Raw genomic sequence first — 22,751 nt, 5'->3', positions numbered from 1 at the left:
CTCTTGCCAATAGTAAAGACCTGTATAGAAGGAAATACATAGAAATATGAGATCATGAAATATAAAAGGAAAAATTATACCTTTCCATTTGCTTTTATATAAGATTCTTTTTTCTCTTGTACAGATTGCAAAGTATTTTACAAGAAATGATTTTAAATTCTGACCATGTGCAGCATAGCTGAGGATTGAATACAGTTCTTTGATGAAATACGATACCAGCCTCCACAAAATCATGAAGGGAAAGTATAAAAGGGACAAGAGGAGAGTAATTTTGCTATTTTACCCTAATTAACATTGCAATTTATTTGTACTCTCTCCAAAATTAGAAAAAAATATATATTTGGAACAAACTGACCTGATTTTAAATTTTTCTTCAGGCCTGACATAGAAATAGTAAACCGTGAACCGCAAATGAGCGCAGAACAATCGCTTTGGGATGAGCTCGATTTCATTAATCAACAGTCAGAGAAAAGGCAGCTCTAGGTGCCAAGCAGAGGGATGCTAGATGGCAGGATGCAGCACATTCTTGCCTTCCCTAGTTTAATCAGGGAGAAGTTCCCTTCTGTATCTGAACTGCTGGCTAAAAAAAAAAAAAACAAAAAAACAAAACAGTTTTCCACCATTTCAAATTTACTTTAAACAAGTAGCTTAGGTGAAAATCCTCATTTTGCTGCCTGATGATGGTGAATACATGTTAAAAATTTATACTGACAAAAAGCCTCGTATAAATTCCATGGTCCTCAGCAAAGTCATCATAAGACACACTGATAGATGTTGGCATGCTGTTTCGTTAAGGACACCTTTGATTCTGATTTATCAAGTCTAAAACAAATGCATATAGCTTTCCAAGCTATAAAACTACTGGAGAACTGATAACATGACACGCCACTATGCTGTTTCCTTGCTCCATTCCAACCTTTCCTCAACAAGAAGCACTATTTCAGCACCATGCCTCAATCTTTGTTCCAGCTTCTCCTCTCGCCCCATGTGAATTTCAGAGGAAATTTATCATAGCCACAAATGTGTCTCAAATGCTTCACACATATTCATGAACCTTGCAACACGTGGTACCACTCCACATTCCTTAGTTCTCTAAATTGTTTGAGCACTGAAAATACTTAGATACTGTATCATTTAGCACCAGTAGTACAGAATAGCAAGCAGTACCATTCTCACAGGAGGTGCGCATTGCATTCGCTACAAAAGAAATGCGGACAGTGAAACACTGGTGGTGGTACTGCACATTGAGACCACTGTTACTCTACTGACCACTAACAGTGGCAACAAAACTGCCAGATAGCTTCATTTTAGCCTTCTTATGTATTAAGCCTCCAGGAAAGCATACAGACTCTTCATTGTGGCTACCCACAGCAAAGTATCCTCATAATTTCAGAAGTAGAAGTGAAGGTTCAAATGATAGAGATGCAAAGCACTGTCAACCACTACCATCTGCCTTGCAATTTCTGAGTAGTAATTTTGCAGCTTTGTAGAGCCGTAGAGGAATAAATATCAAAGTTCAGAAAAATAGTGCAAGTCAGGAGCAGCATGCAGATGTTATTGTAAAAACAAAGTACCACCTTGAGACTCATATCCACTCTTTGAATGTCTTTATTCTCAGATGGAGGTACAAGAAAATGTCAAGAATGCAGTGTTTTTAATGATAGACGAGTGACAAAATGGCTTTAAGCCACAGAACCGAGTTTCAAAAGCCTTCAGAACTTACAGAAGGCTTTGCAACTGAAGCAGTGCTTCAACTTCCCTACTTTCCCTCTGTAGCTAAGCACGGTTCCCATGACTGAGCTGTTGCACAACCCTCCGTTCAGACGAGGAACTGTCAAAATCCCTCGTGCTCACACTGAAGCCTATCAACTAGCGAGGGTTTGGCGTGGTTATACCCATCCTCTCCTGCCATCTAGGGGACTCATACTGATGTACAACAATAGGAACGGCAGACTGGCTTCACAGATATACAGAAGTACGTAGCCCAGTCCAGCACTACTGGGTTAGTCATGAATATTTCTACAGTAAATTTCTCTTAAACACACAACAAAAATATTGAGGTGATAATTTAAACCTCATTTTAACAAAAATATGCATTCTTAGAATTACTTGGCTATATAAGAAGTTTTTCGATTTTCCCTGGATACATCAAGAGTAAGATATACACTGCTATAAACTGTGTATAATTATCAACAGCAAACACAAAGAGGAATAAAAGATCAATATATGTGGCCCCAGAAACTGAGAAAGTTAGTCAAAACACCCTTGTACTGCACCTGATATTAAAAATACTCCACTCAGTGCCAAAGCTTTCTTCCCAATCTACCATTCGTAATGAAGCACCAACTTTTTCAGAGCCTCATCCTCATTCCTGCATGGCAAGCAGGGCAGAACCTTGGAACCAATGCCCCCCCCCCCCCCCCCCCTCCACCTGTGCAGTGAACATGATTACCTTAGCAAAAGCAAAATATAAAATACTCAACATCAAAACGTCATCACATGAATTTAACATGAAAGAATAAAAGCAGCAAAATGCTAAGTGCAGTCACACAAATGCACACACAATAATCCAAGCAAGCTCTTTTTCTGCTCTTCCACTTGGATTTGTTTTCCTGACTTTGAAAGGGAACATTAAAACAAACACTTCAATAAAACAAACACAGACCCGTATTCCCACAGCTGAACTGATGAGTCTCCTCAGGATCAAAGCTGCAACTCTTTTTCTGGAATAAAAGGAAGCAGGTGCCCAATGAAGATGTTTCGTGAAGTGGCTGCGTTTGCAATAGATGCTGGCCCTGATTCTGCCCCAGGGAAAGGATGGAAGGCAAAATGCTCCCCTTAAAAAAAAAAATAAAAATTACAGAACAACTCTTCAATTAATTTTATTTTGCTAAAAATATTTTTCATAGCTCTGGCCATGTTCTCTTCCCATTACCATGTGCAGTTTAAACAAGTGGGGAGAAAAACAATGCTATTTTGAGAATATCAAAGCTCTTGATCACTTCAGCAGGAAATTTCCAAAAATAAACAATCTGGATGGAAAGAGTGAGAACGAAACTTCAACAGGGACCACAACTGCATGAAGGCACTGTGTCAACCCAACTAGGGCAGCACAACACAAAGCTGTATAAGTCACTGTGGGCTCTCAGACAGCACACATTCTAGAAGGACAAAAATCTGTGTTGGATAGCAAGTTTTAAATTCTATGCAGAAGAAATTAGAAAAAGACAATTAGAAACTGCCAGTGCTGACAGGTATCAAAGGGGACTGTGACACAGATACTGAGTTTGGCCAGGCAGGCTATGCTTCAGGAAATAATATACATTTAGGACCTTTCAACTTAATACACTTAGTAATCATGAAGAAGTCACACTCTGTCAAAGGAGAACTTGTGCCTATGAAAGCTGACTCAGACTCCAGCTGTCTGAAAACAAATTTAGGTCACATTGGACAGACCTGGACATAACGGACAGAGTCCCATGTAGGGACACCAAGATGGTCAAGCAATTGGAAAATCTTTCCTGTGAGGAGACACTGGACTATTCAGCCCAGAGGAGGCTCAAATAGGACCTCGTTGACATGGAAAAATACCTCAAGTATTTGTGCAAAGAAGACAGAGCCAGTCCTGTCAGTGGTAACCAGTGGCAGGACCAGAGGCAATGAACACAGACCATAAGTGAACTCTGGGAAGAAGGGCACCAGTTTGACAGCAGAATTTTTGTTTTAAAATGGATAAGTGGTTCAGTTAAAATCAACTTTAAAGTGGGTTGCTTTGTAACATTGCAGCTTTCTCAGCACTGACTTTTTTTTTTTTCCAGAAGTTTGTTGATGCTAACAAGGCTAAAATTATTCATGGCTATGTTAGGCAAAATATTACCAGCAGCACTGATAGAGGTTTCCCAGAAAGATGGTAAGAGTCTCAGTCCCTGGAGGTCTTCAAAAGTCACATGGATGTGGTCCCAGCATCCTGCCTCAGGTGGTCCTCTAAATGGCAGGAAGTAGGGTTTCATGTACTGCATAGATCCTTTACAGCCTCAACCATTCTATGATTCTGTGAAAAACTGCATACGTTTTGTTAATAAGTGTGTAGACAGTAAATAAGTTTTACAGAAAGTTTCGTATTTCCTTTTTGTACCATTTAGGATACTCCTTGGGTCTTCTGCAGCTGAGGAGGAAACAGTTTTCCTTCCCTTCTCTATCATATTGTTCACAGTCACTACAGATTGCAAATATACCTTATTAGAATTTATTTTTACAAAATTACATTTTACCTTTGTAGGCAGTGTTTTAGGCTCTGAAAGTGATGAAGAATACCAACTCAAAAATTCTGCATCAAAAAGCAGCAATGCTATTGGCAAGCGGATATCATAAATGGAAAACTGTTGTAATAAACCAATAAGAAAGCTGGTAAAATTCATTGCTATTGTCAAAAATTACTTTCCCTGTAAAGGTATTCAAAGGTCTTTAAGAAGTGATAAGGAACTAAAACTTCTTTAAATTAAATTCTAATATGGAAGAATTCAGCCGTGAATTGCTAAATATACAGGATTACATCCTAAATTATACAAACATCAAACTGAAAATAAATTTAAATTACAAATGGAAATCAAGTCACCAAACAAGAAACCCATTCACAGTATTGTTTATTTTTTCATTTATAATTTAAGAACAAAACTTACTTTCATGAATTTGAACAGTTAGCATGAACTTCACAGCAAGAAGCTTTAGCATCAGATCTTTAACTTGTCTTCCATTTTTTTTTTCCTCAAGTATAGTTTTGGTCTACATTGTTTTCTGCACATTTTGACTTGACAGTCAACACAGTCTTTCTCTTGAATGCGACTTTTGCTAGCCAGCACTAATACATAACTTTGTTCAACCAATCACCAATTCCAGATGTATTCTTAGTCTCCTTTTAGCACAATGTATTTGATGGTACTTTTTAAGTTTCTTAAGGCTTTGTTCAAATATAAATGGAACTAAATTGAAAATTTACAAAATTTAAAACTTTTTTTTTTTTAAAACTCACTGTTCTTGAAATTATCAAAACCATTTTATCATTAAAGAACTCCAGCCAATTAGTGAAATGTTTCTAATGACCAGGCTCCAAGCAGTGTTCAGGCATGCATAAGTACAGAACATCTCCTTTGGAAGCCTGCCAAGCATTTATGCAGATTATGTATCTCATTGCTGGTGGGATTGCACTAGTAATTGAGAGCCTAGTTTTGTTCTTTTCTTTTTCTCCCCTCTGGGTTTGGGCTTTGTTTGTACCTAATGTGCTCAATTAGTTAACCCTGTTGTTTCAGATTCTCTTTACAGATCTAATTTTATCACCTTCAAGTTGAATTAAGAGTTATTAAGCCCAACCTTTTGCCACCTGCTTTTTTAATTGGAAGCTCTCTACTTTTTAAACTTCCAGTTCCTAAGTTTCACAAAGTATAGAATTAGTTCTCCACTCCCACAAATAAGATTAAAAAAAAAACCAAGGCAATATATTTTCTCTGCAATGAAAACTGAAAACATTCACATAAATGTCAAGATAAGCTTCATTGTGAAGTCCATAGATGTAGCACCATGATTTTGCTCTGTTTGTGTCTGGCTTCCCTTTTGAGTATACATTCATTTGGAAAACATCACTCTTACCAAAAAGGTAAGGCTCATGTATATACAGTATTCAAAATGTTAACAGATTACAACAAGTCTACACATAAAACTGACTGCCATGGTTCCAAATATAATTATCAAGAGGTTTATTTAAAAAAAAAAAAAAAAAAAAATGTTTTCAAGGTCTAAATGAATAAACCAACACTAAATAAGAAAACTTATTCACTGTGCAAAGATCTATGTTCAGGTAAACAAAAAGGAATCATAAGCTACAACTACTCATCAAACAAAATGAGAATAATAGATTTCTTTTAAGGCAGAAATTTAATTATATACCAGGTTAAAAGCTGCCTTAATATTAACTACAACTAACTCCTTCAGCATTTAAAATTTGGCATTAATATCTATTAACCATTGTGCTGGGTAGAACTCCACTGATATTCCAAGAAGCCCAACTTTGGAAACTAAAAACACCACCAGAGTAAAGTCAACCTACTAACTACTTCTGCCATTATTAAACAAAATATCTAGATTTATGTTAGTAAGTTATAGAAACTTTTTAGAAAGAAGTAGTATGAAATATTGGCAATGAAAAAACAGATTTTAAAAAGCTATCACTGAAAAAGTTAGAATATATAGTCAGAGAAATTTAAATGTTTAAAAACAGATTCACATGTCCATCCAGTTGAAGATTAGTGTATTAAAAAATGTTAAGAAAATACTTTGTTTCAGTTCAACTGCACTTGATTCAAGTACAGTTTGGAGATTGGCTGATATAAATTAAACATGGTCACTGGCTCAGCAGCCAGAAGTACTGAAAAATGTACATGTTCACAGGATAAACAGAAGTCTCTTCCTTTGAATAAAAAAACAAACAGCTATCTCACTCCAATGCGGGAGGTCATCCACTCCAAGCCTTGGCATAACCTGAAAGATAGAGATACACTATATTGGTACTAGTTTTGTTCCAACATCTTAAAAGCGTTCTTAAAATAAACTACTAAAAATAAATAAATCAAATTGGAATTATGAACTGAATAAATAAAGCTAAGCCTTCCTAGGCATTAACAATAAAAAGTTGATCAAGCATGCTATTTTATGGAGGCTTGACACTCTCTCACTTATTTTCTTCTACAGCTGAAAGATGCTACTTTTCACTTACTTAGAAATATGGGACCATATAATGAGAAACTGTCTCCTTGAACACTACAGACTTTTCAGACTAGGAGTAAAAGACAAAGAGTAGGTTACTCAGACTGAACTGGTCCAAGAAAAGGCAGTGCATTAAGAATTCAACAGCTCCATACAAAACTGTAAGCTAGTTTTTATTGAACACCAGGATTGCATGGGATCTAACCTGCCTTCTCTCTCAATCTGCATTTCTAGATGTATCCCTAGATTAGATCTCTCCCAGATTCTGAAGAGAATTCCAGCTAGTGAACTAACTGGATTTTTTTTTTTTAAATGAGTTGGCATCGCTACTGCCACAGTCCAGTTATTCTAGAGAAATTCTAGTTATTCATTTTGATTTATTATTTTTTATAAGAAAGAAGTGTGGATGATCAATGTTTCTAAACTGCTGTTCAAAAATTTCTCTTTTCCTGAACAGCAGCATGTTCAAAGATCTAAATTCATACATTAACAATTCAAAACTGACCTTGGCAAAACTGGTAGGAAGTAAGCAGAGTTAACTCTCAGAATGAAACAATGCAATCCAAAGATTCAATTAAAAAAAGAGTCAATTCTTACTAGCCCATCTCATCCTACAAATGAAAGTTGCCAATCACTTTACATTAGAAAAATACTTTATGTATTTTAATACTTTACATTAGAAAATACTTCATGCCAGAATTGAGAAAGATCTTCCTACTCCCCAATACTCAGTTGTACTATTTGTGATGCCACAAGATCACACACCTTTTAAGACTGTACAATGCAGCTGAAAAGACTTTAAGTATTAAATGTTAGTAAACTACTTTAAAAATCAAGATAAAAAAAAAACAGTGACCCCATTTATCACATATGTTATGTGTACTTAAATAGTAAAAATTTACCCTTCTCCTGTCAAAGCACAACAAGACTGAATGTGCCATGGGTGATCCTTTATGGAGCTAAGGGTGAGGTATGTAGATATTTCAGCAGCTGTCATGCAACCCTTCATGTCCTGCTTGTTTGCAAAGATGAGAACTGCAGCCTTCCGTAAATCCTAAAAGTAATTTAGAATATACACAATTGTTATACTAACAAGCTACAGTGTTAACTATATTTCTCAGAAGAACTACATTCAAGCTACAGTTACATAGTACCATGTTGTTACAACAGGCTTACAGCATTAGAAATTGATTACATTACTGAAGAAAACAATTTATTTTGAGGTATTTTCCAGCACAGGAAATCAAATCATCATGCGTAATATTGCTACCCTTTTGGTTTTGTCCATAAGTTAATTAAATGGAGTCTTGTTAACATGCCTTTTGCAGAGCTCCACATCATCAGACAGTAGAATTATCACCAGATAAACATCCTAAAATCTATATCATATGCTATTCAAACAGAAAATGCTAGATATCATTTCCTTGAAATTAGTTTCCACTTCATTAAACAGGTTCTGTGCTGGTAAACAAAAAGTAACAACTTAAAAAACTAAGTTAACTACTTTTAAAATTCTACTGTTCCAAAGAGATTTCTAATAATGCACAAAAAAAAACAAAAACAACCAAAAAAAACCCAGAAGTTATACAAAATTGTTTGTCCCCTGTATGGAAATTAGGATTCCACAAAGCAATGAAACAAGAGCTGGAGATGCTCACGTTTAGGAGCAAAGAAGGGAAAAATAACATAATATGCAGGCAGCTGGTAGCATCAATTACAAGTGTTTACCATATTTAGGTATGTCTTAAAGTTTCAAGATAATTTTTCCATCAATAGAAAAACAAAATGTACATGGTCTAAAGATGAAAATTCACTATTACAAGTCGACTTCATTACAATCGAGTCCTACTGATAATTTTTAAGAGATGACAGATGACAATCTGAGACATTACAACACTAGTAACTAGTGAATTACAATTTAAGTTTCATCACAAAAAGCCATCTTTCCACCTTTTCAGGTAAAATATTTGCTCCTTGTCCAGATTCAAACTACATGAACGAGTTTTTACTTCCAAGTTTATTTGAAACACTGAAAATCCCCTAGAGAAATTAACTCAATGGCTCCTTTGCACAGTACCAAATACTTTTTCTGCACAGATATTTAAGATTTTAAAACAACCCTAAGTCAGCTTGAGTGTGATTACTGGAGGTTTTAATGTATTTTGCCTAATCCAATATATTCCTAAATAGAGACCCCAATATAACATAAAGCTACAAATAAAATAATTCAGAAGAAAACTGAATGTTCCCACAGTATTGTATATGGTACTTAGTTTTAAGAAACAGAATTAAAACAAGAGAAATCAAATTGCCTATATATTTATTTTTTAATTTTCACTATTAAGTAAAAGAGCAGTAGAGAACAATAATAGCCAATGACACTAACATGAAGTAACTAAAATTCAAGATACAAGTTCAAGATGTACAAAGAGCGATTTAATTATAATCAAGTAAAAGCTGATTTGATAACAATTACATTACAATTACACTAGAAGAGTGCTTCATTACAGTTTTTCTATTTATGTTTAACATACAGTTCTAAACCATGCCCAACAGGCATGCACATAAAAGCTCAACTTTTCTGTCAGTTTGACTTTCGTTAACATAGGAAGCATGTAATGCTATTAGACTGTTCATCAGAAAAGAAAGCAACTGTCCCAATCCCTAGCTTACCTCATGAGCCAGCATTCTATAAAGTTCTTCTTTTGTAATAGAAAGTCGCTCTCTGTCAATGCTGTCAACAACGAGAATGATGAACTACGGAAAAAACAGCACAAAACATAAGTACAAAGTCTAAGTTACAGAAATCATGTTTTCAAGAGACCATTACCACAGGTCTTCTACATGAGACAGAAGTGGACTTTCTGAACATGTTAGAAAATAGAACAAGAGGTTCACTGTTACAGTCTTTCACTAGAGCCCCAGGAATCATAAACAGAAACTGACTGTGCATTTCAGCACTGCCATTAAGATCTATTTCTGTGTACTGCAGTTAAATCTTCCAGTTGGATTTTCACTCCCTGCATCATAAGCAAAATAGTGGTGCAGGTACCAAAAGGAGATAGTGGATCCTACAGATCATGGATCACTCTTACAATCTGGATGACCTGCTACACATTTACCAATGAAAACAGCTATTCCTGCCCACTACTACTGGCATGCTCAGAAAAACAACAACAAAAAAATCTTTATTTTGAAAGAACTTTTAGCAATTCACCACTATATAACTCACATGAATTAAAAAAAAAAAAAAGTTATTTCAGAACTGTACAGCAGACCTCAAGAAAGCTATTTACCTGGAGGGTTTTGCATGATGTTATTGCACAATACCTTAACCTTATTAAGTTAGCTTCTTACAACTTAGCACCTTGTAGTTAGGTACTCAGACACAGCTATGGCAGTGATTTTACCCTTTTTATGCTTGCCAGGCATTCACGTGGCCAGGCACTTCCTGAAATACTGCTACACACAAGATTTACCACGGGAAGCAATTCTCACTAGTGTGAGAGTTACTCTTTAATCTCACTTTCTCTATTCCTTCTAGTTCACAGCCTTATAATAGAAAAAACAAAAAAGACTGTGACAGTCAGTAATGTTCTCTTAAATATTTTGTATACATTATGCAACATCCATACACAATTCAGTGTTCACATTCAGTAAACAAATATTGCATTTGTAACATTTTGGCCATTGGTAAGTTCTTTCAAACCATGGTGCATTACCAGTACCTTGTGACTTCTACACAGCTAGGATCTCCTTTCCTCTGAATAAAAGCCACAAGCTGATACTTTCTAAATTCTGCTGCCTAGATGAGAGTTTTGTTCATTATCCTTAATTATTATTACCTCAAAAGCTTTTCAGACCAGATGTACTGAATTTAGGTTAACTACTGCAATCCTCACTGAATTTTATAAAGTACATAGTAGAATTTGCTTTATAATCCACTTGAAAAGAACATTGAAGACCTCAATTTAATTTTTAATTTCATTTAAGGTCATTATATTGCCTAGAATGTAAAATGTTACGAGGAAATTGGCTTCATTTTGGAAACACATCACAGTTTGTGGATTTGTTTCTTCTTAAAAAGATAAAAACAATACAGCTACAAACGTCATAAAAACTATCAGTATTTCTAGTTAAAAAAAAAACAACATAGTTTTAAACAAATGTACCGAATCTGCGTATTTCAAAGAAGCTTTTCATACCTCTGTGTTTGAATAGTAGGTATTCCATGATGACCTTAATGATTCTTGTCCTCCAATATCCCACATTAAGAAATGGGTATTTTTCACCACTATTTCTTCTACATTGCTTCCTATGGTTGGAGAAGTATGAACCACTTCATTCATTAAGCTAAAGGAAACAACAGCACATCATAAGGACCAGTCAGTAAAATTCACAAGACTTGTTAATAACAAGAAACATGTTGCAAAAGCATTTCTAACTTCAATAAAGAAGTTGAAAGACTAGGAATTTTTCAAGTTACACATTCACATTCTTAAGGTAATGAAGTAAAAAGATTAGTTAAATGTGAATTTAGCTTGGAGACTATGGTTGACAAAATTCTTGTCTTGTTTTTATATCACACTACAGATACCAGCAATGGGAAGTAAGCACGTTAAAAGCCTTGTAACAAATGCAGATGCATCTGCAATTCAACAGTGCTCTCTCATTAAAAAAGACACTACTGGGTTCTTAAAATGCATGTTTCAAAAGGAGAAGTTGTGATTTCTGAAGATCGCAAATAAAAAGAACATTCAATTGTGCAAAATACAAATCAAAATACAGTGTAATCAAAGCACTCGACTTCACAACCTGACCTCAGACGAGGATCCCCTGGTTTCTTAGCTGAGAATTTCTCAGTTCTACCTTCAAGCTTTGGCAAAGTACATAGGAATGGGCTTTTTTTGTTTTCTCTTTTAAAAGGTATCCTCTGTTGCCTTCATACCCAAACATATGGATAGCCAATTCATTATGTACTTCCCCTTATCTGCAGTCACCAACAGTAACCAGGTTCCTGTCAATATCCTTGGATTTATCACACATATTCCTGCAAGGCTGGCAAGATTTGGGAGTGATACAACACAGTGCAGTGATGCTATTGAAAAAGTTTATGGTAGGACCCAAGTGCAATGAAATACTATTATTAGGAAATCTTCCATCACAAGTCTTAGACATTGCATACAGGAAACATTTGGAAACATTCATGGATTATGCAGGTTGGCTACAATTCTCATTAACTTAAAAATCAAGTTCTCTGCATTTCGTGGTCACAGGATTATTATTATTTTTTTTTTTTTCAATTCTTAGTAATAAAAACAGGCTTTGATAACAAGGGAATTTGCAGGTCGTTTGCATATATAACTTTAATAACTAATTAATAATAATTAATTTATAATTCAGTGTAAAAACACTGCAGTTCCTTCACTTTGGATGTCAAACCAAGCATGTTCAGAACAACTAATGCCACTTAGCATGTGATTTAGCACAGCCCTAGAGATTCTGGTAGGTTGCAAAATGGAATATTCAACATTAAATTAGTGACAAATACTAACATGTAAGCAGAATAACAAATCTGAATGATAGAATCATTAAGGCTGGAAAAGACTCCTAAGGTCATCCAGTCCAGCCATCAGCCTACCACAAATACAGCCCACCAACAGTATGTATACTTACAACTGGTAAAGAATGGTTGTCTTTCCAGCATTATCAAGCCCCACTATGATTACTTTATGCTCTGTGTATAGGGAAAGAAAGACAAGAATGAACTAGTGGAAATAATAATAATTTTGGTTAATCACTTTTTCTCAATTGAGAAAGCAACAGCACTTTTGCCCAAGTTCAATAGCCTACACAGCCTCCAGGGGAAAAAGAAGAAAAATATAACCAAAACTACCTTCTGGGGAGCACAGCTTAAGGACAAATCAGCATTGGAAGCCTTCATACGGCTTTCCTTCATAAGGAATGCTTACCCGTACGGTTACTTCATTTAAAAATATATCCATTTTAGAAAGATAAATAGAAATAAAAACATTCACTTGAAAGAAACATCCATATTAACACTTGTAATTCAACACAGTCAAATCACCTAAAGTTACTGAGAATTTACCAAGAGCTAGTTTTCCAGAGCATGGATGAGTCTGCCGCTCCTCAGTCACGCAAAGCACATCCAAAGATTGCTGCAAACACAGTCTAAGTCATAAGGCTTAACAGCAGCCAATAGTTAAGGAACTGCTACCATTTGCATGGTAAAAGGAGGAAGCTATATTTTCAATAAATCCCAATTTCCAGCACTCCAACTGAAAAGTTCTCCTTACATAATAGCGGATGTCCCCGGCGCAGGGGAAACAGAGAACTCCAGAACATATTCTTTGTACTCCTTTTTAGAATTTCAAATACAACGACAGCCAATTACGATGTGATTTTTTTGATACATATCTGAAGTTAGAAGATACTGATCTGCTTGTTGATAAAAACCAAAGCACTTGAGAACAGAGAGAGGTTACAAATATAACATAAGGAAAACTTGTAAAAATAAAAAAAACTTGTGACCAGTCTTTAGATTTTTTTTTTTTTCCTATGAGATATACTCCAACAAGTATTACCTATTTCCCTGTACTAATTTCCCTTCTGCTGCATCCTGCCAACGTATCCTAAGGAAATAACTTTTCCTGGCCTGAAGTCCAGTAATTCTTTTATCCACTTAAGTAGAGACACCACTAATTAACCACCTTCCTCAACACATAAATAGTATGAAAGCCTCTCTGCTTTCAAGTCTAATAAATCATTCAATGTAACTAGACTGTCTTCTCTTTCAAATTCAGTCACATTTAAAGGGCTTTCAAAGTTTAGCACAGAAATATGCTTCCCTTGATTAAAATTGATCATGTTTTCACCTGTAGCCTAGTAGACTACCAATGCTACTTCTGCAATGCCCTGTTTGCATTATTTTCAAGGAGGAAAAAAACAAAACAATTCCAGTTTGGTGTTCTGTCTGCTCTTTCCAGCTTTGCAATGGAATGCAGAGCCTTGCTTAGGAATGAACATCAGAAGCATTTGACAAAACACTACCACCCTATTTAAAGTAAGGAAAAAAATAAATTCTTTTAACCGTTCACCATTCAAATGAGTTTTCTGAAAGCCACTGATTGGTAAATGGTTCAACACTAATGGGAGATTTGGGGGGGAGGGAACATGGGTAAATGGTTCAGTACTAACGGAGGGGATGACAACAGGCAGAGCTTGTCTGTGTCACTCTGTAGTCAAGAAGTATTTTATTCAGTAACTGAATATGCATAAACAAATCCTAAGTGTTTAATTAATGACGTAGGGATGAAATTTAAGTGATGAAAGCAGCAGTCTCCATCTTTTATTACTGCTTTCAAAATAGTCATCTATGATGATGGAAATCACAAGCATACAGGGAAGTCAAATCTCTATCTAGTTTGGTTAGGTTATGGAATTTTTACTTAGAATCATAGAATCATAGAATCATAGAATCACTAAGGTTGGAAAAGACCTAAAAGATCACCCAGTCCAACCGTTCACCTATTCCCAATAGTACACTTGTATACATAAGGAAAAAAGATATGAACTTAAGAACTGCCCTATAAAGATTGAACAAAATTTTAAACAAGTACTTGTTTACAAGAGCAATCAGTTGAAGGCAGATTCTTTACGTAAGAAAAAGGTTGATTATGATGTAAATCACAGGCAGTGATTTCTATTCTCTCTGTGTTCTGCACTTAAAAACTAACCCAGGCTTTTCCCTTGCACTGGCTGATATTCAAACACAGTTAGGACCATAGCCATAATATCTTCCCAGTCCATTATGGTCTTGGCAATTGGGAGAATAAAATTAATAAGGCAGTTATTAGAGCACAAGAGCAGATTCTTCATAAATGAGGTAAAAAAAACACAAACAGGAAAAAAGTGTAATAGGAATGAATAGAAAAAGTAAGTAAACACATGAGAGACATTACTAGACTACTGCTTAAAAGTACCTCAAGAATTCAACCTTTCCTGGGCGCTTGTTTAAAACAGTATACATATGTAATACCATTAAAAAACTGCTGTGAGACTGATTTATTATTACAACGTGACATGAAAGTGGGGATGATCTTGCAAATATCAGAAAAAAAAAAAAAAGACATATGTTCTTTTCTTCAAAATATTACTGATAAATATTCCTAAACATATTCTTAAATATTCTTCCGTAGAAGGGTTTCATCAAGGGACTCAAACCTGAAGATTCAGTTATCACAGCTTTGGATCTTCCTAAATTGAAAAACAAACAAAACAAACAAACAAAAAACCCCAAACCTACAAACCCCTGATTTCTTTAGCGATGGGCAAGAATCTTTTCTTCCAATATACCCGAATGAAGAAATAAGTGAAAGAATACTGATAATTATCAGGCTGTGAGACAAAAACAGCACATCCAGTTGATAAGAAAAATGATGTTAAAAGCTTCAAAGCTGAAGACAGAAGGTAGACATAAGTTTGTGTAAGAAAGAGAAGGCAGAAGAAACAGAACTGTACTACACTTTAAAGTCTTCTCAACACAAGACAGATTTCTCCAACTAGCTAAAAGCTTCCTTAGTGTCTTCTATATAACCCAACTTAATACAATTTGTATTTCCAGACTTATTAAAATACATGTTAAGAAAAACTGTGAGCAACCTTCAACAGTCACCAGAATCAAAATCCATTTTTTTTTTTTTTTCAGGTCTCTGCTAACCCAACTGTGGAGTCTGGAGACTGGCAGCAAGCATAGATGAAGTAACCTGTGGAGTTATGGAAGTTCATCACCTTGATTTTGAGCCTACCATTATTTTCCTTACAGCAGTTTTTCTTTACTTGTTTAACAATCACAGCATTTATTCTAACAGTATTCTGAACAGCTATCATTCAAAACATTTAAAATACAAACTTGTGCACTTTTTAAAGAACTGCATTGACCATACATCCACAAAAAGGTTCTGGGAAAGGAGTTACCTTTATCAGGGCTGCTGGCATTCACTTTTGTTTTTTCTTTATAATTTCATTAAGAGTTACACAAAGAGCATTGGTAGAATAAGTTAATCATGAAGTTTTTCCCCGCTATGTTTACATGAAGGCAGTAAGTGCCGTTCCACCACTAATTCATACTACATGTTGCTTAGCAGACTGCCTTATTTGAGTACTGAACCACGGCGTAAGAACGTAATTTCTGAAGCGATTTTCTTATATATGCCTTTATTTATTTTAACATTAAATGCTAAAAGTTCAACCTGAACATAAAATAATTTATAACCAGACTCGAAATGGCTGCAGGGGACAACACATGAAGCCTTACTTTTTGCCAACTTCAAAAATACACAAAGATAATCAGGAAGCCATCAGTAAGTCACACTGAACAAAGAACTTAAACCTCTATTTTTAAACTAATTGTTTCTCTTGGAAGTAAACTGTCTACATACCAGCTCACATCATTTAATTCTGACTTGATTAAAAGCCATTACGTACTGAAAAGGCACGAAGACCAGAAAACAAGATTAAATAAGGCCATGGAACAGTTTTGACCACTATTACTATCATCCAGGCAAATTAAAAAAATAAAAGTAGAAAGTGATGCCATTGTTCAAAGGCTACTCGACACTCAAACTGGAAACAAATACTTCTAAACATATTTGCACAATTAAATCGAGATCAATAAGTCTGACTCCTTTGCCAAAGCAGGCTCCCCAGACCAGGCTGCACAGGTAGGCACCCAGGTGGGCACTGAACCTCTCCAGAGAAGGAGACTCCACAATCTCTCTGGGCAGCCCATTCCAGTGCTCCATCACCCTTTCGTGAAGAAGTTCTTATGCACATTTGTGCAGAACTCCCTATGGTTCAGTTCGTGGCCATTTCCCTTCATCCTATCACCACACACCACTGATAAGGCCCTGCCCTCATCCCTTTGTCTCCCACACCTTAGATATTTATAGACATTGATCAGATCCCAAGGCTTCTTTTCTCAAGGCTAAGAGACCCAGGTTGCTCATCCTCTCCTCTCAAGAGAGTTACTCCAGACCCTTTATCATCTTTGTGGCCCTCCACTGGACTCTTTCCAGGAGACTCCTGACTTTTTTTGTATACCAGTATGTTATATGTTAGCATTCTAAGATTAAAACTTTTGAGAAAGTGACTTACAGATATTCTCCACAGAAATTATCAGCATTAATACACCGCTTGATAATTCTTCATTGCATTTAGCTGTCTAGAAATTATTGATCAAACACCTTTTAGATTTGGCATTTTCAGCACAGCTGCAATACACCTTTACATAAAGCAAAGCTGCAGTGCATAATTAATACCCATGACTTCCTGTACACATCTTCTAGCACTTCAGCATTCCTCCTCCACCATTCTCTACTTGAAGGATGCCAGATGACACTTGCTAAATCTTTACTTTGTCTGCATTTTGCCAGCATCTCCTGCCTCAGCCTATTAGCACCATCCATGCTAGCCTTGACAAACCAATGCTGTGCTCCACGCACACCTGGGTTTATCTGTACCTATGGAATAGTCCCTCTGATTTGCTAATGTAATTATTTTGACCATACTCAACAGTTTCATGGGCCAACTTAGGAATGCTCTGAGCTCACATACAACTTGAAAAGCAACAAAATCCAACTCAGTAATTACTATCTTTATTATTATTATTTTCTCCATAGTCATAATGATGATAACTATTTAGAGAGGAAAACCCTACCTGATGAGTCAAAAAATTATGGTCAATGAGAGTTTTCTAGGGTAAATTTTGATCACAAAATAAAACTTGCTTTACTCTCCATTTGCTGCAGTGAGACTGAAGATGGAGAGAACAACAAAACATGAAGAAAACCCATAAACCTCCCATTGGGATAAAAGCCAAAAGGTAAGGATTTCACAGTAGTGACTCACCCATTGTAACTACCATATTAATGGTTAAAATATTTTAATGTATTAAGAACTGCTTTCCTTTCAGGAATTAATATACAAAGACTTTTCCCCCCCTCACTAATGAAATGGACGTCATCACATACTAACAAAGAAAGAAACCAAAACAATGGAGCGGCAACTCTTATTCTCTTCCTGAGGATAAGTATTGCCATCATAGGGGACCATACGGATCAACAGTAAGAGCCACTTCTAATTAACTCTCTGCACATCCTGCTGGAGTCCTTGAGGGAAGGGAGCAGCAAATCACAGTATTTAATTAAAAAAAAAAAACCAAACAAAAAAACAACAAAAAAAAACAAGGGAGTATTTAAGAGCTTTGTGGAGACCTAAAGGGGGCTAAGGGAGGATACCTTGAATTTTTTCAAATGGGTTTTCCAGTTCAGATAAAAAAAATAATCTTCAAGTAAAAGTAAAATATTCATTTATAAAACTCCATTTGAAGTCTTCAGGATCAACATTAAGGGATGGGAGAGATAAATGGCTTGGAACGTCTTCCTGCTCCCTGCCATGGGAAGACAGTTTGGCAGACAGATATTAATAAGTCCGCATGCTGAGGCTGCCTCAGCTATTTGCAGAATCAGAACAGAATACATTCACTCATGGTGATATGACTATTAAAGGGATACAAGGTGAACCTTGCGAAACTGTTTTGGCAAAAGAGTGTGATGTGGAAGACAACGACAACAGAAGTGTTGCAATTTTTGAAGTAGGAATGTAGTAAATTGAAAATGGGAATGGAGCACATGTTTTGAAACCTGATAGCAGAGCAATAACATCATCATTTTGGCTGCTCCAAACTCGGGGCCTCAAGGAAAATCAATACAGAGAACAAATTGCGTTAAGTATTTTATTCTCTAACCAAAGAGGGCGAGGTAAGCAAGATTCTTGAAAACAGATACCAAAACGAATTTTGTTTTCGTGATAACTGAGCTGAAGGCAGTGGCGGCTCCAAGTTCTGAACATCAAAGCTGAACACAGAGCACAAAGCATTTGGGTGCATTAGGGAGAAAGCTGTCCCCGACGCTCTTTCCATTCTTGGCATGAGAAGTGATTTTCTTGGGTCATTGAACGCATTCAACTAGCGGCTTTTGCCAAAACTCAAACGGAACTTCACCTCAAAGGACCCAAAGCAAGTTTGTTGGTTTTTTTTGTTTGCTTGTTTTTGTTTTTTGCCTCCAAGCTAAAGATAAAAACACCGTGATTTCAGTAGCAGACTCCAGTTTAGAAACGCGGCCCCGATCGCCCACTAAAGCGGCGGCCGCTCTCTCGGTTAGAACGGATATCGGGAGGCAACGGCCGGCCCCGACGCGCGGCTCCGGGCACCCTGCAGGCCCCGCTGTCTTTCAGCGCTGCCGCGAGCAGCCCAGGAGAGCGAGAAACAAACCAAGAAACAAAGCGGCTCGGACGGCGAAGCACAGCACAGCACAGCCAGCGCCCAGAGCGCTGCACAGGGCGAAGCCCGAGTTCTGTCCGGACGCGTACCCAGGGAAACCCGCCGCAAGAGGAACCCCCCCCGCCCGCAGCCCCTCACCTCCCCAGCGTTCCGCGCCCACGCTCAGCCCCGACGCATCTCCCGGAGCCAGCCCAGCACCCACCTTGGTTCCCAAAGAGACTCCACAGCTTGGCGAAGATCAGGCCCATGCCTGGCCCAGGCTCACCTCGGGGCGCACAGAGCCCAGAGAGGCGGCGGAGAGCACAGCAGCGGCACCGGGCAGACGCGACGACGAGAGGGCGGGCGGACGGTTGAAGGGGCGGGCACGAGCGAGGCCCCGCCCCTGGCCGGGGGCCGCCCCGACTCCCACGCGGTCGCCGCGCTGCGTCACCGTGTGCGTCATCACGTACGCCCCCGCAGGTGGTGGCCGTGCCGTGAGGCCCCGCTAGGCCGCGCTGGAGCGTCTCTAGGCCGGGTCCCCGGCCCCGAGGCGTGTGCGCCGCGCTCGCCCTTCACTGCGGCCGGAGGGCCCGATGGCTGTAAAGGTTTTCTTTCCTATGGGATAAAGCAGTGAGAAATGATGGGGCTGTGGGCACCGTTGTGTGGAATGAGTTTATTCGCCAGTACTACACGTGGGGTCACTGCCCGCAGCGCTGCCCCACCCGTCGCGTCTAGCGGGAGGGCCGCCGCCCCTGCGGTTGCCATGGTAACAGCCGGGCCGCCACCGCCCTGTCCGTCTCCAACCAATCATCTCGGACGTGGGGGCGGGACTTCCGGCGGCCGTCCCGGAAGAGGCGGGAGCGGCCCGGCACGAGTTACAGGTGGGAGCAGGGACTGTGAGGTGGGGGCAGGGTTGAAGGTTTGAATGCGAAGTCGTGCTCGGGACCTACGTGCTCTACAGTGCTTCTGTGCTGAGCTCGCTGCCCAGCTGTAGCTCCCGGCAGGAGCACGGGGACGTTTACAGGGGGAGGATGAATTCAGCTATCCATCCCAGCGTGGAGAATGTGATGTGCGTTGTCCTTTCTCATTCGAAAGCAGTTGTGTTCCTTCAGGTCTTCCATCACCTCTCTCCGAACCTAAGCTACGTTGCATCTTTCCTGCAGCTGCCGGCATTGCAGCTGCCCGCATACGGTGCTGAGGCTGCCGGTTGTGTGGGTGTGCTCTGAAACCCCCATTTGTATGTTATTAAAGTTTCCAGGTTCCATTTCTTTTGACTGCTCATTTTAGCAGAATTGCTCATCGTTAGTGTCTCTTCCTCTTGGGGAGGCAGGATAGGTACTGACAGGATGAGGGGAAATGGATTTAAACTGAAAGAGGGTAGAGTTAGACTAGATATTAGGAAGAAATTATAAACTGTGGGATACTGGGACGGGTTGCCCAGTGAGGTCCTGAATGCCGTCTCCCTGGAATCATTCAAGGCCAGGCTAGGTGGGGCTTTGAGCTGCCTGGTGTAGTGGGAGGTGTCCCTGCGTATAGCAGAAGGATTGGAACTGGACGATGCTAAAGGTCCCTTCCAACCCAAATCATTCTATGATTTTTCTGATACAAGTTGTAACAATATTGTTAATATGCATCCTTAATGCATACCCCTGCCCTGCAATTTTTGTTTAGATAACAGAAAGAGCTGTGTCTCTGAACCAAGGAGATAAGAAAGTTCTTCTGAGTCTTTGTCCTGATGAAACAGGAGGTCTTGCTTGGGAATCGGTCACTGCATATGCAACATACTTGTGGGAAACTTCTTTATTTGTAACATACCTCTTGGAAAAATTCTGCATATGTAACACAGGTAATGTATATAATCAGAAGAATCTTTGTGTAAGCTATGCGTGATAGGATTATCCCCATGCATCCAGTGCTGATATTAAAGAATTTCTGCTTTCTAAGCACAGCAATAGTGGATTTCTTGTGTTTGCCACATGAATGCATGCGTTGAGTCCACGCTCTTTACTGTTCATGACAGAGAAGCTCTTCTGCAGTAACACTGTGTACCAGGCCCTGTGAAGTACTGAGGGTCTTTTTGCTTTTCCTGTTGTGTATTCCTTGAACAAACACTTGGTTAAGTGTTCACTAACTATTGTTAAAAACACAGCTAATGGAATCACCAAGGTTGGAAAAGACCTCTAAGATCATCTGTTCCAACCATCCACCTACTACCAGTGTTTCCCACTAAACCATGTCCTTTAGTACCACATCTAAACATTTCTTGAACACCCTTGAGGACATGGGGCTGTTCTGGGGCAGTCCATTCCAGTGCCTACTCTTGGAGAATAAACTTTTCCTTGTGTCCAACCTCAATCTCTTCCTCCTTGAGGGCATTCCCTCTAGTCTTGTTGCTAGTTACGTGGAAGGGGAGACTGACCCCCACCTGTTGACAACCTCCTTTCAGGCAGCTGTAGAGAGCAATAAGGTCTCCCCTGAGCCTCCTCCAAACTGAACAAGTTCCCTCAGCTGCTCCTGGTGGTACTCCACACCCCTCACCAGCTTTGTTGCTCTTCTGAACATTATCCAGGGCCTCGATGTGTTCCTTGTAGTGAGGGGCCCAAAACTGAGCACAGTACTCGAGGTGTGACCTCACCAGTGCTGAGTCGGAAGATCACTTCCCCATTCCTGCTGGCAACACTATTTCTGATACAAGCCAGGATACCATTGGCCTTCTTGGCCACCTGGGCACACTGCTGGCTCATGTCTAGAGCACTGACCAACACCCCCCTGTCCATTTCCTCTACACAGTCTTCCAGCCACTCTGCCCCAAGCCTGTAGCTTTGCCTAGGGTTGCTGTGGCCAAAGTGCAGGACCCAGCACTTGGTCTTACTGAACTCTATCCCGTTGGCCTTAGCCTCGCTATCCAGCCTGTTCGGATCCCTGTGTAGGGTCTTCTGTCAGACCAACACTTGGCTAACTTGGTGTCATCTGCAAACTTACGCTCAATGCCCTCATCCAGGTCATCAATAAAGATACTGAACAGAACAGGCCCCAATACAGACCTGTGGGGGACACCACTCATGACTGGTCGCGGTCATGAGATGAAGTAGAAAAAAATTACAGAGAAGTAAAAGCATTTTGGGGATGGACAGTGTAATCCTTCACCAGACAGCTTGAACATTTAATAACATTTAATAACATTTAACAACCAATAAGAATCGGCTGATCTATTCCTACTATGATTTAAATACACTCAAGACAAAAGTGATCTGTAGTGCTTGCATAATTTTTTAAGCCTATATGAAAAAAAAAACAACCTGTCCACAGTCACACATGTTGTCCATGAGGAAGCTGGAATCATATGAACTATAGAGAAAGAGGTTAAGTTTCAGGAAGAGCAAACAGAGAAAGATAATCTCTAAAAATGCGCAGATAGAATGAATTGAATAATAGAATAATTAGAACAAGAGTTTCAAATGTGGGACTCAGAAGAGTCAAAGCTGAATTCTGTGAGGAACCTCTGTGAGTGAATTTTACCGGTAAATGGCAATTAGGGACTTTAATGGGACAGGATTTAGAGGTGACGACACCTTCTTCATGTTTCAGACTGATACTGTAGCCTCATCTGGGAAACTTCCAACATCAAAGATTCTGGCAGCATCTTTGCAATGTG

General features: G+C 38.6%; 1 protein-coding gene across 1 annotated transcript; it reads right to left on the bottom strand.

Annotated features, from left to right (window-relative positions):
* Window positions 1-6,482: 6,482 nt before the first annotated feature.
* Window positions 6,483-19,365, bottom strand: ARL5B (ARF like GTPase 5B; the record flags this gene model as incomplete). The annotated part of the gene is made up of 6 exons (XM_079538206.1): window positions 6,483-6,531; window positions 7,659-7,810; window positions 9,430-9,513; window positions 10,962-11,109; window positions 12,433-12,493; window positions 19,320-19,365. The coding sequence occupies 6 exons, from the start codon at window positions 19,363-19,365 to the stop codon at window positions 6,483-6,485; spliced, it is 540 nt and encodes a 179-aa protein (XP_079394332.1).
* Between the last annotated feature and the right edge of the window lie 3,386 nt (window positions 19,366-22,751).

Source organism: Tetrao urogallus, assembly GCF_951394365.1.
Source record: "Tetrao urogallus genome assembly, chromosome: 7".
NCBI lineage: Eukaryota > Metazoa > Chordata > Aves > Galliformes > Phasianidae > Tetrao > Tetrao urogallus.
The sequence above is the reverse complement of the archived record's forward strand: the minus strand, read 5'-3'. Positions and strand labels throughout refer to the sequence as shown.